This window comes from Haemaphysalis longicornis, unplaced genomic scaffold (genome assembly GCF_048455015.1).
Source record: "Haemaphysalis longicornis isolate Haplotype H1 unplaced genomic scaffold, Haemaphysalis longicornis Haplotype H1 scaffold_8, whole genome shotgun sequence".
Lineage (NCBI taxonomy): Eukaryota > Metazoa > Arthropoda > Arachnida > Ixodida > Ixodidae > Haemaphysalis > Haemaphysalis longicornis.
Window position 1 is genome coordinate 181942638 of NW_027526445.1, and position 20892 is coordinate 181963529.

General features: G+C 46.3%; 1 protein-coding gene across 4 annotated transcripts in view; it reads left to right on the forward strand.

Moving 5' to 3' along the window:
• Nucleotides 1–508: 508 nt before the first annotated feature.
• The window catches only part of LOC144149225 (protein sprint-like), a 60110-nt gene continuing 39726 nt past the window's right edge, over nt 509–20892 (forward strand). Inside the window, exons 1-7 of one of the 4 annotated variants that reach the window (XM_077680765.1) lie at nt 509–757; nt 5045–5157; nt 10032–10260; nt 12705–12845; nt 14890–15077; nt 17441–17532; nt 18740–20256. In XM_077680765.1, coding sequence (XP_077536891.1) covers nt 5072–5157; nt 10032–10260; nt 12705–12845; nt 14890–15077; nt 17441–17532; nt 18740–20256 — 2253 coding nt within the window. In that variant the 5' untranslated portion in view covers nt 509–757; nt 5045–5071. Of the gene's footprint in view, nt 758–893; nt 1185–5044; nt 5158–10031; nt 10261–12704; nt 12846–14889; nt 15078–17440; nt 17533–18739; nt 20257–20892 lie in introns of those variants that run through there. The other 3 variants (XM_077680767.1, XM_077680764.1, XM_077680768.1) reach the window with 3 other exon arrangements.

Sequence of the window (20892 nt, forward strand, 5' to 3'; positions counted from 1 at the left end):
CTGTCACCGTGCCCGCGCGCGCTGGCGCAGTGTGTTCCTTCACGGTAAACACGGACGGAGCGCACGGAGTGCTAAAACTCTCTGAAGACCGCTGGCAGCTGCCTCCGTTTTTCGTCTCTAGGTGCGTCACACCACATGGCGTGAGCTCACCTGTACCCTCTAGGGAGGGTAAAATGTTGCTATTACGGACATTTTGAAACACGGAGTGAAGTTAAACGCTGCCGACCGCAGCCTCAATCAAAAAACGCGCGCAGTTCAGTTGCATACACGCGCGTTCCGGACGTTGGCATAAAGCGTGGCCTAAAAGCTGAACCTTGAACTTCATTTTTAAATTCTTCAATTGTTATAAAAACTTACTTTTTAAAAAAGTTTTATTGTTACAACTTTCTTAAAAAACAAAAACAGTTTAACTTATTTATAGCGCGTTCATTTTGCCTGTACTGGGCTGAAAACGTAACTTCCGTGACGTCACATACAGGCTTTCACGTTTGCTTCGAAGTTTGGAACGCGCAGCATTAAAATAGTCGAGTGCGACGGTGCGATCGTCAACGGGCGCATAAGTGGGTCGACATCTCAGTGACTGTTTACTGTATGTGTTCAAGTTTTTATCCAGCGCATGCGACAGTCTGTAGTTTAAGCCAATAGCAATCAGGTTACCTCAGCTGTCGATCACCGTCCGTGTGAAAGTGTTGTCACTTTGGCAATGTCGCAACTGCTGCTGAAGAATTCTTGGAGTTTCATGAATCAGAGCCACTAGGTGAGACTTTTTGTTTGTTTGTACGTTTGCATGCAGCAACGTTGCGCGGTAAGTGTGGCATGGTACGTCCGTCACTGCGTTCGGCGACATCGTCCGGACGTTCCATCCGCATTTGTTGCGTGCGTTTAATAGAACGATGTTGTGGGATACGCTTAACGTGGATCGCCAGGCGCGAACAAAACGGCGTGTTGTGTCATCCGACCACAGTGTGGTTTGAAAAGGCGTCTGTCGCGCCTCGGTCTATCAGCTATCCAGCGCTCCTATTCTAGTCAGGTCTGCGGTCACTCGTGCGTCACGACGCCGCGGCTGGATTACAACGCAACCGCGTACGTCCGCTGAGGACTTTTGGGCCTGCTCGTCGATACCTGACAAGATGTGCAGCGCGCTTCTTTCGGCCGCCTTCTTCCCCTGTCGTCTCTGTCAAAAGGTGCGCTCTTCTGCCTGGAGTCTGTTATCTGAAAGAAGTAGCGTTTGCGGCTACCCGACCGAATCGTGCACGGTGTTGGCCCAAACCGGCGTCTAAAATAGCTTTTCTAAGTGGCATGCCTTCGATTTATCTCACCGATCTTTCCGAGTACGTTCAAGGTTGTTGTGGTCGGTTGAATGCAAAGGTCAGACCCAAAACAGACATCTTACGTAGAATGTTTACTGATGCAAATGTAGGTTATCAGCTTCTCCAAGTGCACCGTGCGAGGTGTCTGTTTTGCTTGTTATTTTTCTACCAGAAAGAGCCAATTGTGGTTGAACAGTTAACCCGGAACAATCTTGGTGCAATCTTAGAAGGAAGTACAGGGTGTGTTCTTACCTAAGGAAGTGAAAACGCCAGTACAACCTTGATAAAACTTTGCTTCGCCTGCAAATGGGAAAAGAAATCAATACTTCCAGATTACATGTATTGACATGATACAACGTATATACTGTTATTGAAATGTCTTAGGCTACACGACTTTGCAGCAAAAAAGTTCCAGTGTGGTGGTATTAATTTCAGGGCTAAATACACGGGCATAAATAAATGAATGAAAGAGTTCCAGGAAATGTGAAGCATGAAAAAGAAAAGGTTACACTTCAGCAATCGTGCTATGGTCTTGGTGCACTTATGCACAAGTGACGGAATGGGGAACTGCATTTCGTTACAAAATCCTGTCACGAAAACAACCTTTGCAATGGCAATGCCAGAACACATAGTTGTCTTGTTTTTCAGGGGGAGTTTGGTTGAGAGAAAAATGCGGCAAGCAAAAGATTGAAATATTGTGAGCCTGTAACAATGTCGACAACTACAAGAGAGCTACCTTTTACAAGTGTGGGCTTATAATTCTTTGTGCGGTGGTGACTGTCCATGCTACAAGTGCACTTAGGACTGAAGTTTGGATGCAGTTATTGTTTTGACAGCTTCTAAATTGATCAGACGCAATGTTTGCGAGGATAAACGAATGTGCCAAATCAACACGCTCATGTTTTCATCCAGATATGCAGTGTGCTGGCTTTCTGTGGACAGTTCTGTCCAGTAATACAGTGGCCTACAGAAATGTACATTGTTTCAGTGGTTCAGCTGTGAAAGCTAACTGTGGTGGTTAGCTCCCGTGCATATCAAGAAAGGCTGGTTCAGATATGCAGAACCACGAATGCTGCTTCAGTTACTAGAATGGCGGAGTCACTTATTTTTCACAGAATTGTTGGTAAAAGGGTGGTTTATAGGAGAACAAGGGAGTTGAAACTTCTGTAATGGTGCTGCTAATTACCTCAAAAATGTGGTAGTTCTTGTGTCCAACATTGTGTCCAAAATAAGGGTCAAAATGCAAGAATGTTGCCATTGAAAGTGTGAAAGAAAATCTTTTATATGCCTTTGACATTTTTGCAAAGCTGGTTTAATTATAGAAACCGACTTGCCTTGGCAGTTATAATGGATTGACAGTCCTGGAATGATTGTGCTTCAGGAACAATGTTTTTGTGGTTTACTTGGTTGTAATAGCAGGAGTGGGGATTGTTTTTCAAAGTGTCAAATGCAGTGTAACATATTAACACAGGGAATCGGGTCTCCTCGTTGCGCAACCAAAACTAAGTTGGGCCGTCACCGCATAGTTTCACTCATCTTTTGCGTCAGGAATGTCTCTCTGAATTTCCACTGTACTTTATATTTCCTCCACAGCCTAAGTTTGGTGGGACATTTGGCCTGATGTCATCACGTACCAGGAGGTTTGTTGCAGGCTTACTGAGACTTAGCAGACACCTACAGCTTTTAAAGTTGAACGAGAAAGGAAGTTGGGGCCATGACAAAGAACTTCAGCAAATGTGACCTCTCGAGCAGCACTTTGTCATTTTGATGCCATTAAAAATCCCCAAGCTGTAGAAATTTTGTGCTAATCTTGTGTATGGAGTTATCAGGGTGCGAATGCTACGTTATCATTCAAGTGGTGCATTTAAACAAAACTATGAGACCACTACAATAGCAGGGGCCTGTGTCTTGGTGGTCACTTTTACCGCCACCTGCCGGTCACACATACAAGTTCCCATAGTGTGATAAAGACAAAATAAGACAAGGACTGGTGTATTGCCGCTACTTGGGCTGTTTTCTGTATTCTGTTGATTGATTGTTTGAAATTTTTATTAAAATTGTCGTCATTGTTATTTGGGCTTGGCAGTCCTTTAAATGAAACGACTTACCGTATTTGGCGATTCTAAACCCTCCCCCCCCCCTCGATTCTAAGCACCCTCCACTACTTTTGGGGGAAAAAATCGAAGAAGCGTTTGCACGCAAACCTGAACCCCTCCATAGCTAAGCAACCATCACCAGGTGGATTTCAGATGCATGGAAGTGGGCCCGAGTTGGCGTTGTAGCCAAGTCATTTGTGAAGTTTTCAATTATTGCTTCATCGGAACAGAAGACGACCTGTGGGGTAATACTGAGAGCGGTGGGCCTAGTAGCACAAAAAAAATTTAATGGTAGACAGGGCGACTAAATACCAGACGTAAGCGATGGGTTCACTGTTTGGGCCTACTTTTTTAAATGTTTGCCAGATAAAACATTATTCCTTGCGCCAATCTCGGGGGGATACTGCCGCAGAAAAGTGGCGGGGGGGGTGTTAATTTAGGTTTTTCAAATCTAAGCACCCACTTTCGGTATTGCAATCACGGAAATAAGGGGGTGCTTATAATCGAGTAAATATGATATATTTGTCTTCATGGTCGCTTTAAGGCCGTGGCTTTGGCCACCTTTTGTACTCAAACACAGATACTGGATAGCAGCACCATTATGTCGTACCATGATGTAAAGGCCCTAAGGGGGTGCTTAGAATCGAGTAAATACGGTATATTTGTCTTCATAATCCTTTAGGCCCTTTGCTTTGGCCACAGACACACACCACTTCCGCTTATTATCTACCTCTATCTGTTGCTATCACTGTTTGCTTGGGGCATCATTGCTGAGAGGAGCAAGTTTCATCTTCATTGTTGGTCTTTCGTATAAAACTCAAACAACTGCTTCCGGAAATTGCACTTGTCGTGAAAGACTGTCATGCGTATTGATAACATGGCCACAAAGAATGTCATGCGTAATGATAACAAGGCCAGTCCATTGTGAATCGGCCTCCAGGTTTGTCATTCAGTATAAAATCTCGCAGACCTTGCCGCGGCACGTTGTTCAGTGTTTCAGTGAAACCAAATTACTCGTGTTCGGAGTCAACGGTAAGAATTAATGCAGCTGGACAGTTTATCGTCTCATCCCTAGTGCTGGGGGAATTGGTTGACTGACGTGTTACTGATCTGTTCAGAAACGACAGAGAACAAAATTTTTAATAATGGCACGCTTTGGTCTAAGAGTCGTTTGGCTGCAATTACTCATTCTCAGATACGCATTATTTCCACTGGCATTGTAGTTTATGAAGTTAACAGTGCAGTTAGGTTGTTTAATTGCTGTGCCTAGTATGGTGTTTCACTTTGTATGAGGTAAATCTTCTCTTCGCAGAAATGGGGAGAAGACTGAAAGAGAATGGGCATGTGTGTTGTGTGCGTATGGACTGCTTGTCGTATTCTGTGTCTAATGGCTATGAACTGCCTGTCCCATTCTGTGTCCTATGTATACGAACTGCCTGTTGTATCCTTTGTCCTATGTGTACGAAGTGCCTGTCATTTTCCTTGTCGAACTTGCTGTCGTATTCTTCTTTTTCCTGTGAGTACGAACTCCGTGTTGTATTCTTTGTCTCCACCAATCCCTTCATAAGAGGAGTTAACGCTGAATTTTTGTCGTTGGACGGAAGTGACGAGTGTCGTGCCCTACCTGTTTTCCCACAGCCTGTGAATGCAGAGCCTCAGGTGGTGATGCTGCAAGGGCGGCGGTCTGAAGCAGTGTCATCTGTGTGCGCTCAAGCCCACAATGGTCTCGCCCATGACACCAGTGTTCACCGGTAAGGCCGTTTTTGACTGCAGTCTTCTGTGCCTCATTTTTTTCTCACCCTATGTTGTTCCTTTTTCCATCTTTTCTTTGCACACGCAAAAACGTTGCAAGTTGTTAGTGAAGTAGCAATGTATTAGCATGCGAGTGTTCATATAAGCTACGGACTAATACACGTGCCACATCTACACAGAAAATGACTAAGTGTTTAAGACCTTAGGATACCGAATGACATTATTTAGGCCGGCCGTGCTACGCGAAAAAACGCGAAGGCATTAAATGTGTTAAAGGAGCCATGAAGAGAAAACACAAGTTTGGTTCATTCAAAAGATTGTCTCGTTTTAATCATACTGACACCACTTTTAACGTAAACTTCGCTCAAATAAGCTACATAATTAGGAAAAACGGGAATGGTCATGCGACCCACCAGCTCATTTCCCGCAACAGAACCTATGTCGTCACATGGGCTAAGCTCTGCGATTGGCGGAGGCTGGCAGAAGCAGACGCAAATTAGGTAGAGCTTACAAACTAGACGAACGAGCGATTTGCGCTTAAATTTAGGGCACATTCTTTACAAAGCAATAAGAATGATGGGACAAACAGTGGAAGTTACGAAAGCACATGTAAACATAGAAGTACTGATGCGTTCTGCTGTCCGTACTGCGCACAGCATGCTTGGTTTCGCTGCACAGCAACACGGGGCTTGGGGTTGTCTCAGACGACACTGGCCGATTGACGCAAGCAACGGTGTCTTACGTGACCCCATTTGTCGAGCGAGCACTGTTTCAGGGAACGAATATTTTTCAGGGAACGAACAAGCCAAATTTAAATGCGGGCAAAAACAAACGAAACGCTTGCCACGGTATGGTGGCGCCATCTAGGTTACGGAACGTAAAGAAACGCGGGAACAAACCAACAGCGCTGTACAGGGTGGAGACAACCTTCGAACGGTCCCGTGCCGCCGCAATTGGGCCAACGGGCTCAGCGCGTTATTCTTTTCGTTTCCCACGAGACCTAGCAACGCGAAACAGACAATATGATTCAAACTTCTTCAGTAAACCGCGTTGCGGCGATAATTTTAGCGCGGTTTTGACACAATGACTTGCTTCGGCGGCGAGCGAGCAACCAAAAATGGCGGCGCCAGCGTATACGTGTCTCTACCCTGTACGGCGGATGCGTGAATGAAGGTACTCTAGGCTGCAGAGCGGTCGGTTTCAGTGATGTCACTTGGGACCACGAAAACGCACGATTGAGCGGGAAAATCAAAATTTTAACCTAAATTGTTTAATTTCTCAGTGAATAAAGCACCGTTTGTATCCGGACAAGCGCTGGGGCACTATAAAACACGAAATCTTTCGAATAAAACCAACTTGCATTTTCTCTTCATGGCTCCTTTAAGCATGACGGTCATAATGACCAAACAGAGAAATGCACTCCTATTTCAGAAGTTTTTGACGTAGAGAAAAACGTCTTACAAGGGTTAGAAATGTTTTTTGTGAAAGAAAACGTGATGAGAAATAGTGTTATCTAAAAGATGGTGCAAACCATTCCTGAAAGTGGCTTCAGCAGCTGCCTTCGCCTGCCTGCGGTAGCCAAATCCGAAAAGTTCAAAAAGACAAGTAGCACGATGTTTTGCCTTTTGCCACTGTTTTAGTGAACTTTGTTTTATTCAGAACATCGCCACCAAGAGTGCAGAAAAAGTCGTCTTATTTCACAGTTCAGCTACGTTTCCACGGCAACACTCTGATGCTGACAGTTTCCTTGGTTTCATTTGGTGCTCATCGTGTTTGAGAGTCCCTGAAGAAGAAAGTGTATGACAGCTGCATCTGACCAGTACTCACCTACGGGGCAGAAACTTGGAGGCTCACTAAGAGGGTTCAACCTAAATTGAGGATGACCCAGCGGGCAATGGAACGCAAAATGATAGGTGTAACATTAAGGGACAAGAAGAGAGCAGAGTGGGTCAGGGAACAAATGCGTGTTAAGGACATATTAGTAGAAATTGAGAAGAGGAAATGGACGTGGGCGGGGCATGTAATGCGAAGGCAGGATAACCGTCGGTCATTAAGGGTAACAGAGTGGATCCCTAGAGAAGGCAAGTGTTGCAGGGGGCGGCAGAAAGTTAGATGGGCAGATGAGATCAAGAAGTTTGCGGGGATAAATTGGTCGCAGTTAGAACAGGACCGGGATAATTGGAGATCTATGGGAGAGGCCTTTGCACTATAGTGGGCGTAGATAGGCTGGTGGTGATGATGATGATGGTGTTCGAGAGTAGGCAGATTTAAGGCATTCGTGAAGGCAAATGAGTTGTGCAGAACTCCTTAAACAAAAAGTGACATTAGAGCGAATGGCATTAGATTTTTGCATGTAGCAGCAAATTAATGGCATTAAAACTTGAGGATTTAAGCCCTTAATGTCTCATTTTTCGAGTACCTGTGGCACGGGTATAACATCTTCTCAAGGCACTACCCACACATGCTTGCAATATGTGTACACAGCAGTTCCGTGTGTTAGCGTTCCTGTGCAGGCCACAAATTGACTAGCAGAATTTACTTCAGAAATTTTACGGTGAGAAATAATATAGGGCAACAATCAGTGTGAAATTTTTGCGTTTAAATTTTACAGAAGAGCTGTTGCTTTTGGCGAGAATGTATTCACAAGATAGGGAGAATCTGAGTTAGTTGCATTGTGGCACATTGACCTTTTCAGGCGTCAGCCCAAAATGATTGACCTAAGAAAAGAAAATCAATAGAAGAGTTACAATCATAAAAGTATTTTTCGTATTAGGGCACATAAGTATCCCAATAACATAATTCACTATGCAGTGAAGTCTAGGGTTTGACGGAAGCGCGTCTAGTCGGGAGACATGTTGCAGTAACAATGGAGACACCGACCAAAAGAAACGATTAAAACCTTTAAAAACAACAAACAAGAGACGCTTTGGCTTCACTATGGAAGCCTTGTTCAAAATTCCAATTCCTTGTTCACAGTTGTGAACAAGGCTTCCATGGCAAACCCAAAACGTTTCTTGTTTTTAGTTCTTAAAGTTTTTAATTGGGAACAAGGCTTCCACAGTGAAGCCGAAATATCTGTTGTTTGTTGTTTTTAAAGTTTTTATCAGTTTCATTTGGTGGGTGTTTCCGTGTTTACTGTATCACTATGCATTTTGTAGATGCCTTTTTTTTGGCAGTGAGTGCCATCGATGTTGAGGGGATGCATGGCATGCCATTTTCGTCATTTCATTTGTATACCATTCTCACATTTACTTCATTGATGCCCTTTACAAGGACTGCAGGAAAAGAACATAGAGACTGTTTACAGAGCGGCAGCCTGGGTGCTGCCATGTTGGACGGTGTGGTGTCATTCACCATTGCTGGCCATCATAAGCACGTTTCTCGCCGTGGCCTTCAATGGGGCCGGGGCCCATCGGCAAGCGCCGGAGCATCTTTATGGGCAAATCGTGCAGTTATTTTCGGGGGTCGCTGTAGATGGGTACTTATTGGATAAACTAGATAATTGTATGCCAACCTTCAGGGACTAATTATTCAAAAAAAATAATGCATAAAGCTTTTTAAAGCGCTGTTCTGATTGGCACCCATTACCTAAGTTCCAGCTCACACATTTCATAGCTGTTTGGTGGCATTTTTTGTATTTCTGCGTACACAGCAACCATGTGTATGAAACGGCTTTGGGCCGGTGGTTGGCCCAGTTTTGTCTCATGAGCATCTAGGGATTCGTTTCGCATGTATTAATTACCGTATTTACCCGATTCTAACGCGCACTTTTTATCCGGAAAAATAGGCCGAAAAATCTCATGCGCGTTAGAATCGGATACGAAACCGAAACTGCCGAAACAGCGAAAATTTCGGCCCACCAATCGCCATCGCCATCTCAAGATGAAACCAAAGCTTTTAGCAACGATTTTTCGGACGCAGGAATCCTAAGCGCCTAGGCTTTTCTATCGGCGTTCACACAAATCCTTAAATTGTTTCACTTGCGCCCTTGATAACAGCAATGACAGCAGCGGCTCCCACGCGTTCAAAACGAGCAGTCGGCTGAAGCGTGCATCTCTGGAGAAGCTCTCGGGATGGGAGTGCGAGGCGTGGGCCACGATCCCATCGACCATGGTTGAACGTTCGTTCAGAAGTGTGGCATCGCGAACGCACTTGAGGGCACCGAGGGCAAGATGTAGTCAGCGGAGAGCGACGAGGAGTGAGATGAGTGAGATTACTTCGGGAAATAAATCACCCGTTTCTCTCTCATTCGTTTGTCTGGGTCGCAAAGTCCCGTGCGCGTTACAATCGGAGGTGCAAGTTTTTTCGTTTTTTTTGCCAGGAAAATCGGGTGCGCGTTAGAATCAAGGGCGCATTAGAATCGGGGGCGCGTTAGAATCGGGTAAATACGGTAATGGAATTAACGTCGAAACTGCAGCCTCTGGCGCGAGGCTACATGCCGCTACAGCTTAGCTGTGGTTGCACCAATGTGCATAAACAGGCCTGCAGTGCGACGAAACATGCAATGTTGGCTGAAGCCAGGTTTCTGCGCTTGTCATAAATAGGGAGGTTTGGCTAGCGGCAGTGCTGAACGGCGAGACTCCGGGGATGCCGTCAGTGCGATGAAAGGCGTTTGATGTACCTTAAGTAACACCAGATTAGATATTCTACTCTGTGGAGAAGCTGATATGCGCTCACCAAACATAGAAAAGAATCTAGGTTTGCCGAGTGCGTCCCCAAGGAATGTTTTACCAGGCCTACTATTTGAACAATGTTTGGTGGGTGAGTCTAGCAAGCAGGCTCGTAATCTTTATAGGAAAGAGACAGGTGTGTCCCCAGTTTCATAGCGAGAGTGTGGAGTGTGTGGTCACATGACCCGTCCGCCCCCTTACAGGGTCGCCCCTGGAGGAGGCTGCGGGGTGCCCGCTGTACGAGGAGCCCCCGCCTGGGAGCCCCCCCGACGATCGGAGGGTAGGGAGACCCCCCCGCCGCCCGTGCCCCCACGCGCCCCCGTGGTGCGGACGGGCAGCACGTATGCCTCTCACTGCGTGGGTGCGGGCACTCTCTCCTCCTCCTCCTTCTCCTCCTCCAAAAGGCCTCCGGCACCTCCTCCCCCTGCTCAGGTACTACAGGGCTCTCTCCTCTCTCTCTCTCTTTTCTCTCTCTCTGGCTCTCTCTCCCTCCGACTCTATTCGCTTGTGCACAAAGCTGCATGCGTTCTCTGTCTCTGCAAAGCATGGGACGTTCTCCTGTCTGGGAGAACAGGAGGTGGTGCTTTTGGTGAATGCTTTCCGACAGGTGCTGTTCCTGGTCCAGTAATTGGTCACATCACCGTTTCTTTGCACCTTCTGTGGTGAGACAGTGTTCGTATGTGCACATGTTCATGTACTTTACATACGTTTTCCCCTGTGCACAAGGAGTTGTACATAAAATTTTCGTCAAAATTAAACATGTCAACTGGACACAGCTGTCCCGTCTCTCGCGAAAACACCCATTAGCCACTTTCACATTTCCTGACTACCATGATCCTTTTGGTGTGAACGTGCCTTTGTGGCTCATGTTTGTGGGCATGTTTTGGTCTAGAGTAGCAAAATCACGTCCCAGGTAGGGAGGTTGCCAACTGATGTCCTAGGGTTCTGCGGTTTCCTGAAATTGCCGACCTGACAGCAAGCAAATATGGTCAAGCCTTGTGTGGGGTTCGATGCGAATGTGGGAGCATCATTGCATTTTTTTTTTCTTTTGTCTTGTGCTGGTTTACTTCCTCTTACGTTGTGTCCCAAAACACTTTTTTGATAGGGTTCACTGTAAACCTGTTGAATCTTGGAAGCCGTACCAGGCTTATGTCATGGCACTGATATTCGAGTGATTTGCTGCAACTTTTGTTTTGTGTTAGGGAGGAATTACTGTGGGCAGCTGTCTTTGCAGGCGATACAGATTTTGTGGTAGTATTTTTTGTCGCTAATGTGCAAAAAAATAAACAGTCTGCATTTTGAAAAACATTTCTTTAATTTGTTTGCAAAAAAGCTGAGAATGTTCATAAGTTTTCTTTTTTTTTTTTTTCGCTTGGTTTCTGCTTATTGGCATGCTGAGTTGGTCCGCTTATCATGCACCTCAGTGGCCTGTGTTCAGAAGATACAATATCGCGAACCTCTAAGTGGTTTTCAGCTTTTTTTAATTGTGTTTGGCAAATTTCTCGGTAAGAGTTTTAAAAGCTGCGTAAAGCATTTTTTAGGGTGTGTTTGGTTGTTCTTCGTGAAGCAATGGTGTGTTGTAAAAGATGCCTGTATGACATTTTCAGGTTCAGTGTTAGCAAATTTTGTGGCACGTGTGTTAGAGTTCCTTACGGCTTGTCTTAAGTTACAAATAGTGGGCAAAAAAAGGTTTGATGGATTGATGCCTGTCTCAATAGCCAAGCAGTATGTTCTTAAATAGGGCTAGTTAATATAATAATGTGCATCAACTCATTTATTGCCAAACACACTCATGGATATACTGTTTTTTCACATGGTGATTTTTTGGCCCAGAATGTGGCTGGCTCTATCAGAAACTGTTCATCTACCATGAGAATAGTCCAGCAATCCCACTCTCTTCTCGAGAAGGTGGAGGGGGAGTTCTCCATTATGGGGTGAGCCGTGAACATCCACACATGGGCATTTTAAATGGTGGGACTGGGATCAAGGTGACTTTGTTGTGATGTCTCGGAAAAAATGTGTGTATGGCGCACCTGTGTGCGTGTGTACTGTATTTACACGATTGTAGGCTGACTCGAAATAAGGTTGACCACCCTCCCACATGGCAGGTTCTAAAGTAAAAAAAATACAGAGCACACGAGGGCATTCCGCAACCAAAATATATTGGTCAACTGACCTGCAGCTCGTCCTTGCTAGTTTCTTCACTAGTGCTGCTGCTACTGTCACAGCTGCTGCTGCTACTGTCACAGCTGCTGCTGTACCTGTCGTCATCAAGTGTGAGCCCAGTAAGACCGTGATCTCGGTAAGAGCAGAAAAGGAAGTTCAGTGGACACCTGTTAAGACTTAAGACAAACGCTCTGGTTAAGACAAACAACATTTTTGCTGTCTTGTAACGTCCACATTGCAAAAAACCTCCGCGAATTTCTCATAATACAAACAAATTTCTACAGTCCCTTCGAGTTTATCTTAACGGGAGTCCGCTGTATTGTGAATGAGCATTGGGAGTAACAGGTATGCGCAATAGGTGGAGTCAGCAAATGTACAGTTGCAACTACGCCGTTGCATCCCCGATTTCTCATCTTGCTTGCCATTGCTGTTGGTACAAGTTTCAGTTTTGATTGAAGGTCAACCCACGCAACTTTTTCTAAATTTGAAAAAATGGGTCGACCTGCAATTGTGCAAATACGGTATGTTCCGCGTGTGTGTGCGCCTGTACATGTGTAGTACACCCCATGGCAGTGGTTAGCATTGTCGCCATCAAAGGGTGCTGCTTACAAGGCACGTGTTCCCATGATTACTCTGCCAAACGAGCTCTGGGCACCCTCCCTCCCCTTTCCTCCTCTCCTCCTCCTCCTCCTCATCCTCCTCTTGAGCAGACCTCATCGTCAAGCAGTGTGGAGGATGCCCCCTGCTCGATGACCCTCCTGGAGCGGCTGATCCGCACCAGCAGCATCTGGTTCCTGCCGGACGTTGGCCGCGTGGGCGCCGTCCACTACCTGCAAGGGAAGGAGGTCGGGGTGAGTGGAGGGCATTCATCTCTCTCACTCGAGTGTAAACTACCCAAGTGCAAAAAAATCCACTAACCTGAAACCTGGAGAGGGTCGAAGCATGCAGTGTATAAGTGTATTCTTGGCGCATTTGTGTAATCGCCAACGGAGATGAAACCGTTGGGGGCTAGAGATATACAGCTTTGCTGTAAAAGTCTCGTGTCTTTGAAGAACAAAGTTCTCTAGTGCGAGGCATAAACGAGTGTCCCGTTGTTGTTTTTGTTTTTGTTTTTTGATTTTTTTTTTTAAGTACACGTTACCAAGCGCTCCAGCGTGAGGCGCAAACAAGTGTCCCACTGTTTTTTTAGAAAGCATTACGTTCTAGCGCGAGGCATAAACAACTTTCCCGGTGTTTTAGTACTGTGACTACATGAGACGATTGAGGATTACGACAACCACCACCACAGGAGACGCCAAGAGCCCCAGCCCGACTTAATGACAGTAACAAATTCGGAAGTGTGGCATTTCAAATATACCAATGGCGTGGCATTACTTAACGTTCTAGAACAGTACTTTTCAATTTTGTGTGTTCTGGTTCGCATTTCATTTTTTTGTGATTGTACATGCATTGAGGCATAACCTCCATTTGCAGGCGGATTTGTAAGTGGTCTCTCCTTCCAGACAGCGGCTTTTGGCTTTCCACCATGCCTGTCTGCATGCATCTTAGAGGTGCTTTCACACTTCTCAAAAGTAGAGCCGATTTTTCCTCTTTCAGAAGAAGGCAAAGTCAGCACTCTGTGTTCACGTGAGAATTGTTTGAGACCACACAATCGGTCATCGCAAATAGGACATGTCAGCTACAGGGAGTTGCCCAGCCAGCCTTTGGGCCCCTCCCCTTTTTAGTCCAGAGTTCTCTTTTTTGGCCCAGAAGAGGGCGCTTGCACACAATGCCCCAAATCATGCCACTTTAAGGGCAAGAGCACTTTAGGGGCTCGCCTTGTCATCGTAGCTCGCCCCACGGCATACTGTCGTCATGGCGTCTTACACAATCTTCGAAAAACAAGAGTTTATATAGTCATGAGCATTTGAAACTCGTGAACCACCGGCACTTGTCATACATCTCCCCGTTGCTTAGTGCAAAGAAAACTGCAGGTACATTTGAGGCAAAATACATGTAATTAACTGGCAGCCCCCACGTTCATTTATTTAGGAACGCTTGTTGGGTTGGTTTTTACGATCGTAAGCGGGGAAAGTGGCAATGCAAGAAAAAAAAATGGTGTGTTCCATACTGCGCAGTAAGGTGCCGGCACGTGCGGAGTGAATTTTTCTCCCTCGTCTCACGCATGCTCATTGTCGTTGGAACCCCTTGCTTTTCGACGCACACTTGATCGTATCACTCTGCTACATAAGATTGTACACAGCCGCAGTTGCATTGAAGCACCGATTACTTTTTGTCATTCAGCACGACGAGCCACGCGCCGATCTCGCCCACTCAACATTGTTCCCTTCCAGCCATTTGTAAATTGCTTGAAGCATTCCTTTTTTCCAGCCGTTGTTGAGATTTGGAACAACCTAGATGGTTCCCTGCGCGAAAAACCAATTGAAGCGTTTTTGAAAGAACTGTCTAACCATATTTTGTAATATGTTTTAAATGGTTTGTATGTTTCTGTGGTGTTGCTTAATGTATGTTCTTTTCTGTTCCTAATGTACCCACTCCTGCTATGTCTCGTGTATCGAGGCAGCAGTATCTGTAAATAAATAAATAACTCAAATAACTCAATAAATAAAAGCAAGCACAACAAGAACAAAACTCCCGCTTGCGCTGTTTCAGGCAGGTGGGGGCGCACAAGCACTGTAAAGGCAGGAAATTTGAAATGGGTTGGACAAACCTCCGTTGAATTCATCAGGCGAGGAATGAGATAGGGTGGCGAAGAGCGTGATGGGTGGCAGCTGTGAGCGGATAACGACGCCTCTACCCATTATGGCGAATCACTGCTCTGCGCTTCTGACAGCTTTCACATTGAGTGGAACGGCTTTAATTTTGTTTTTTGCATTTTCGTGCACTCACTTGCAGAACTTCATAGTGCGCCAGTCTAGCAAGAAGGGCACGCTGGCCCTGTCAGTGCGCCTTCCCATGGATGCGGGCCCCTACATCGAGCACTACCTGGTGGAGGCCACGGGGGAGGCCAAGCACCGGCTAGAGGGCTCCGAGAACCACTTCGCCTCTGTTCCGGCCCTCGTCTGCCACTACTGCCAGTGCTGGTGAGATGATGGCGTGATGCTGTTACAATGGGAAACAAACTATCCAGGTGGCCCTGTTGTAAATTATGTTTGAACCTCCCGCGGAACTGTCGTGTGATTCAAATGACCCACGCGACTGCAGCGTACTAGAAGGTAGAGGTGTGTCATGCAGAGGAAAAACCAATGGAGAGAGCGGGTGTCCCTTTTGCGATAAAAAAACTGTATGGAGCCCCAGATAACTCCCAGATTCCCCTGAGAACTGCTGTTGCAGCCAGCGCCACCTATAAGTCTTTAAATAAAACGAGACAGTATTTTGACGGGTTTCCTAGAACTTTATATCATGAAATAAAGAAATAAGACTATTTACAGGATTAAATAAGCATTAATTTAAGTAACAAAGCCCCTGAAACCAACTGGTAACCAGCGGCCGCCAGGGGCGCTGCTTACAACAGGAGTTCCTCAGCAGAAATTTTCTCAGAGTTCCTCAGCAGTCGGCCCCGAACAACACACCTCTCTGTTCTAGTACACTGTAACGCAATAAAAAGTTTTTTTTTCTTTTCTTTTTTTCCCTTTTTTTTTTTTTTTTTTTTTTTTCTTTGTGAACTTCAAAGAACAAGATGTTCACTGACATGGATGCCTCGTTTTGCATCTCTTTTCTCGTTTTGTGTCTCCATTAGACGCCGAGGCGCGGTTTTTTTTTCACAGGCCTTTCCTCCCTTATTGTGGCCATGGAGTTTCATGCTTATTTATACTAGAGAAAAGCCTGGCACTTGTTATCTGTGCCAGCAACATTGTAATGAGCGTGCCATTGTGTGCCAAACAGTACTGTTCCGTCGCTACTTGGCATGGCTTTCCAAGAAGCGCTGAAGCTGCCTGTGCCTGCAAAAAGTGTAATTATTGTTCGCAAAAAAGCATTTGAAGTGATTTAATCAGCGAAAATTTCATTTAAAAAATGGCGAGCACAGCAAGAAAGCATGTTGCAAGCCAAGCCAAGTAAGAAAAGATTGCTCTTAGCTGCAATGGCATCTACCATGACAGCACACAAGACTGTCGAGGCAAGTTCCCTTCTGGTATATATTGGTACAAAACTTCATGCTTGCTGCAGTCAAAGAGTTCTCCACATGAGCGCATTCAAGCGTTGCGGGTTATACAAAATGTGAAGGAAAACTTTCAAGGAATTATGAACTTAAAAAAAAAATAATGCTCTGCAGTGGAGGGGTGGTGACAGAAAGCCGTCACTCGTCATCTAATGCACGCAAGCACGCACACACCTGATTTTACAAAGATCGTAGATACCATTTAGCCGTAGTCAGGTGTCACTAGTAGGGCGCTAGTCATTTCTGTGTGGCATAGTAGTCTCTCTGTGTCATCTTCAAGCCAGGCATGCACAGTTTTAGTGTGTCATGAATGTTAAAAAGCGGTATTTCATGGCACCCAGATGGTTGGGGTGGCCATTTGTTACTGGGGTACTCGTCAAATTAATGTTTTGTTTGATGTATCAAGATGTAGATTTCTGGTGTATGTATTGGTCTTCTCATACTTACACAAGGTAATTGGATATGCTCAGCAGTCACCAGGTGGCACAAGTTGGCATGCTGCCCATGATTAACTTCCCCTGCGCTGCATTGCAAAGCTTGCATGCATATTCTAAGCTTTTTTTTTATCATGTTGTACAATACTGTTTTTGTGGTTTTGAAATGAGCAAAATGTAGAAATCTCTCTCTCTCATGTTCCCATTCAAGTTCGGTACATGGAGGTAGTTAACGAAAAGCAAGTCTGTGTCACTGTCATTGTGAGTCTGGGACGTACATACAATACCAGTGCTCAGAGAGCTTTGGGGCGCTGGACCTCTCATTCAAATAATGATGCTTCAGTCCCAGAATCTGCTTGTAGTAGCCCTCCTAAATAGCTTGCCTCATCTACTAAATGATGTGCATTTTTTACTCGCACGCTGGTCATTTAGTGTTTTAACTGTTCCTCAGTCATATTTAGAGGGGCTTTTGATGACCTAGACGGCAAATTAGGAAGCGTAGAGTGTATCCAGAGAAGACACATTCTGCTTCCATGGACAAGCAGGAAAATGGCACGGTATAGAGACTGTTCGGGAAACCAAAGAAACGGAGCTGTTCGGGTTGCTTTCCTTGGTAGTACTGAGTGTACAATCCGCAGTCTCTTCTGTCCGCTACCGCTGGCATTGTCGGGCAAATGAAGAAGAGCATTTATCTGCCCTGTGCGAGTCGGAAGAATACAGTCTACACACCATCGTCTTCCTTGATCTATATGTCAGCCATTGGAGTAAAAAAATCTCTTTTTCTTTTTTGTCCCCTTGCGTGTATAAAAGTCCACACACACCCCCACATCGAAATGTTTGGTTCTTTTTGCAGTGACGAGCTTCCCGTACAGCTATGCCTGCCCACTGTGCTGCTACAGGCCAGCACGCGACAGGAACTGTCCGCTTTTTCACTACTGGGCCAAGGTATGGATAACCGTCCCGCATATAGAGCCAGATTGCCAATAAAGCACTAGTTGTGACTATTTATTGTCATCATTTTGATAACATTTTCTAGTGTATAATACTGCTTTTTATAATTTATTTTATTTTGATTCTGTAATTTTATAACCGAATGATACTGAATATATTTATTGATAACTTAATATGAATATACTTTAAATAGGATGGTAATGATAATATAATTTACTTACATTGCTTAGTAATATCAGTTTGTGATGAGTGAGGGAGTGAAACAGTGAAAGTAAGGATGGAATTTATATATGTATGATCAATAAGATCCTGTGAGAAGGGCACACAATTGGCCCTTGGTTGGTTGGCATGGTTCCACACAGGCAGTGGCTTGTAGCAATCTGGTCATGTAGACAAACCACTGTAGAAATGTTCACCATGCTTTTGACAGGGCCATAATTTCTGGCTGCAGTATTCCTGAAAAACTACCGCGTACATTGCAATAACACCGCAAAAGATCACGGAGAGAAGTTCTAATAAGTCGCAGCCATTGGAATAGCTATGTTAAAGGGACTCTGTAGGTCATAAGGGAGTTTGTCGATATTGATAGATCAGCACACCTTGTTTACAGGCACACGCGAATGGCCATGGCTCGTTTTTTAGGAAAAGAAAAATGCTAATGTGGCTACCATTTCCATGCCATATTAATTATTTTCATTCAGGAAAAAGACTTCTTGGGATCGGTTGCAAGGTTACCAACATGCCAGTAGCAAATCTGGCAACTTGGTAGCAAAGGAAGCACCTCCTAGCAAAAGGGGCATTTTTGAAGAGCTATAAAACACGCCGTCTTGATGGATAATTGAAAGCCTCATTTGTCTGGAGCGTCTGGTCTCGCGTGGCGTTCGGAGCCGAGCCCTTGATTTGGGTAGAGGTTAGCAGTCATTGTAATTTTTGGTGGTGCCTTACATAATACGTTGCACCTTCACTTGCAGTTTTAAGACCTCTGCTAATGGTAACACAATTGAGTTACATTTGGCAGCATGATGTGCTAGATGACTCGCCCGAAATAATGTTGCGTCGTTTTTTATGCACACTGTGTTTTAGCTTAGAACCATCACATTATGTGCTCTGTGCAGGGCAGGTACGCTAGGTGGCTGAGCTTATGGCTGAGCTTACATGTTCACAATCGATTTCGGTCACACCTCCCCACTTCCCTTCTCAGAACTATGGGTGTCCAGCCTCCTGAAGTCCGCTCCGTCTAGCCTGGGATCCAGCACATCGTGCACCTCCTCCCAGGCCTCCCTGAACCCCGACCACAACGCCAACGTCGTCCAGGTCTCCACCTTCAGGCAGACCATCTCGCTCAACTCGCCGGTCACCACCATCTCACCCACCGTGACAGCACCAGTCAGGCCTAGCTTCCTCCCTCTCCAGAACTCCACAGCCGATGCCGGTGAACTGGCCACCCGGGTGCCAGACCCACCTCCTTCTCCACGTGAAGAGAAGGTCGAAGTACCGGTCACCGTTGTTTCCGAGATAGCCGGCAGGTCGGCGTTTTATGTCGGCATTACAGAATCGAACCAGCCTGACACGGCACCCAGGAAAGTGTCGTCTGCAAGCAAAGCCACCAAACAAGCTGAAGCATCATCCACTGAAAAGGAGGAGGAAGAAAAGGAGAAGCCACGCTGCCTCACCAAACCGTCGCCGCGGAGGCGGCGGAAGCTTCCGGAGTCCTCTCCGGAGACTTACTACTGCAGCAGCCTTGCAGACAAGATCAGCGACTACGAGGACATCTGGGGCACCGGCGCAAGTGGCCGGGGAGCCAACGACAGCCCTGCACCACCGGTCCTGTCGACTTTCAAGCCGGAAGCGTTTGTGTGTCAGTCGACGCAGACGGAAGTAACCCACTCCGGCGGCTCGCTCCCAGAAGGTTTGGACACTGCCGGGCGGGGACAGATTCTGTCCCGTTCCGTGCCGGGTGAAGTCGGCAGTTCGACGACGAAAAAAGAGGGTGGCCAGTTTTCGAGCCCTTTTTACAGTGAACCGGTGGATTCGTTGTTCCTCGCGACGTCGGAAATTGAGCCGCTGCGAATCGACGAGGGGCCACCGACGGCGCTTCCACGGGGCGAGCGGCCAGTAATGAGGCACTCCGAGCCGAACGTGCACTCGTTGCGGAGTAGCAGCGCGCAGCGCTCGTCGGACTTGACGACCACCTTCGACGAGACGACATCGTCGTGTGCGTCGGACCATCTGATGGCGGTGTCGGCGCCGACATTGCACGGTGGCTGCGACGGACCGCCTAGTCGTTGCGGCCGGTCGTGGTCGGTGGATCCGTCGTGGAAGTGGCTTGTGTCGAGTGACGACGACGATGATGACGATGGAGACGATGAGAACAGCGGTAGAGATCCGAAGTTTCCGACAGAGGATGTTGACGATTCAGAGGCAGGCGGGCCGGACGGCAACCTGTCGACTGTGGAGGAGATCATCGGACTGTCGGCGCCGGATTTGAGGGTGCCGCCAGCGCATCCGCTGACGGAAGGCAACGTGTTGCGGGCTTCGCGGTACGACAACCTCGATTCTGTCTCGGTGGTTGCGGAAAGTGTTGCGGCCACGGACGAGGGGAGCTGTAAGCATAACCACGGCGAAGAAGATGCTCTGACTGAGTTTTGTGAGCCTTGGGACAGCCTGCGGTGGGAGAGGCTCCTGAGGCTGGTGGAGCCTTCGCCACCGGCAAACAAGGTGGGTTGCTCAGCAGAAATGCGTGGGTTTTTTTTTCGTGCGGTTGGCGTAGCCCAGGCTTTTGATGCAGGAATTATCGAATAGTGAAAAGTTACCAAAACTTAGAAGTCACATTGTTAGATTGCACGTTTTACGTTTTATGCATTTCCAAAGTTTCTTTCACATTGTTAATTGCACGTTTTACGTTTTATGCATTTCCAAAGTTTCTTCAGCAGAAACCATTGCGAAGGGCCGTAGAAAGGTAGTTATGAGAGTGGAGATGATAAAATATTTCCGCATGTTGACAAAAAATCGTGGGCCATCTCCACTAATGTGAAACCTGGGTAGGGGCGAAGCATGCAGTGTATAAGTGTATTCTTGGCACCTTGGCGTGTTTGCCGATGGAGATTAAATCGTTGGGAGTAGGTTTGCTGTAAAGGTCTCTTGTCTTAGAAGCACGAAGCTCTCCAGCGCAAGGCATAAATCAGTGGCCTGGTGTTTTTTAGTAAACGTTACATTCTACCGCGAGGCATAAATGAGTTTCCCTGTGTTTTAGTAACGGGACTACATGACACGATGGTTATGACGATGACAGGAGACGCCAACAGCCCCAGCCCCTAAGGGGCTTCGTCCCCTAAAAGATGGCAACTTTTGGAA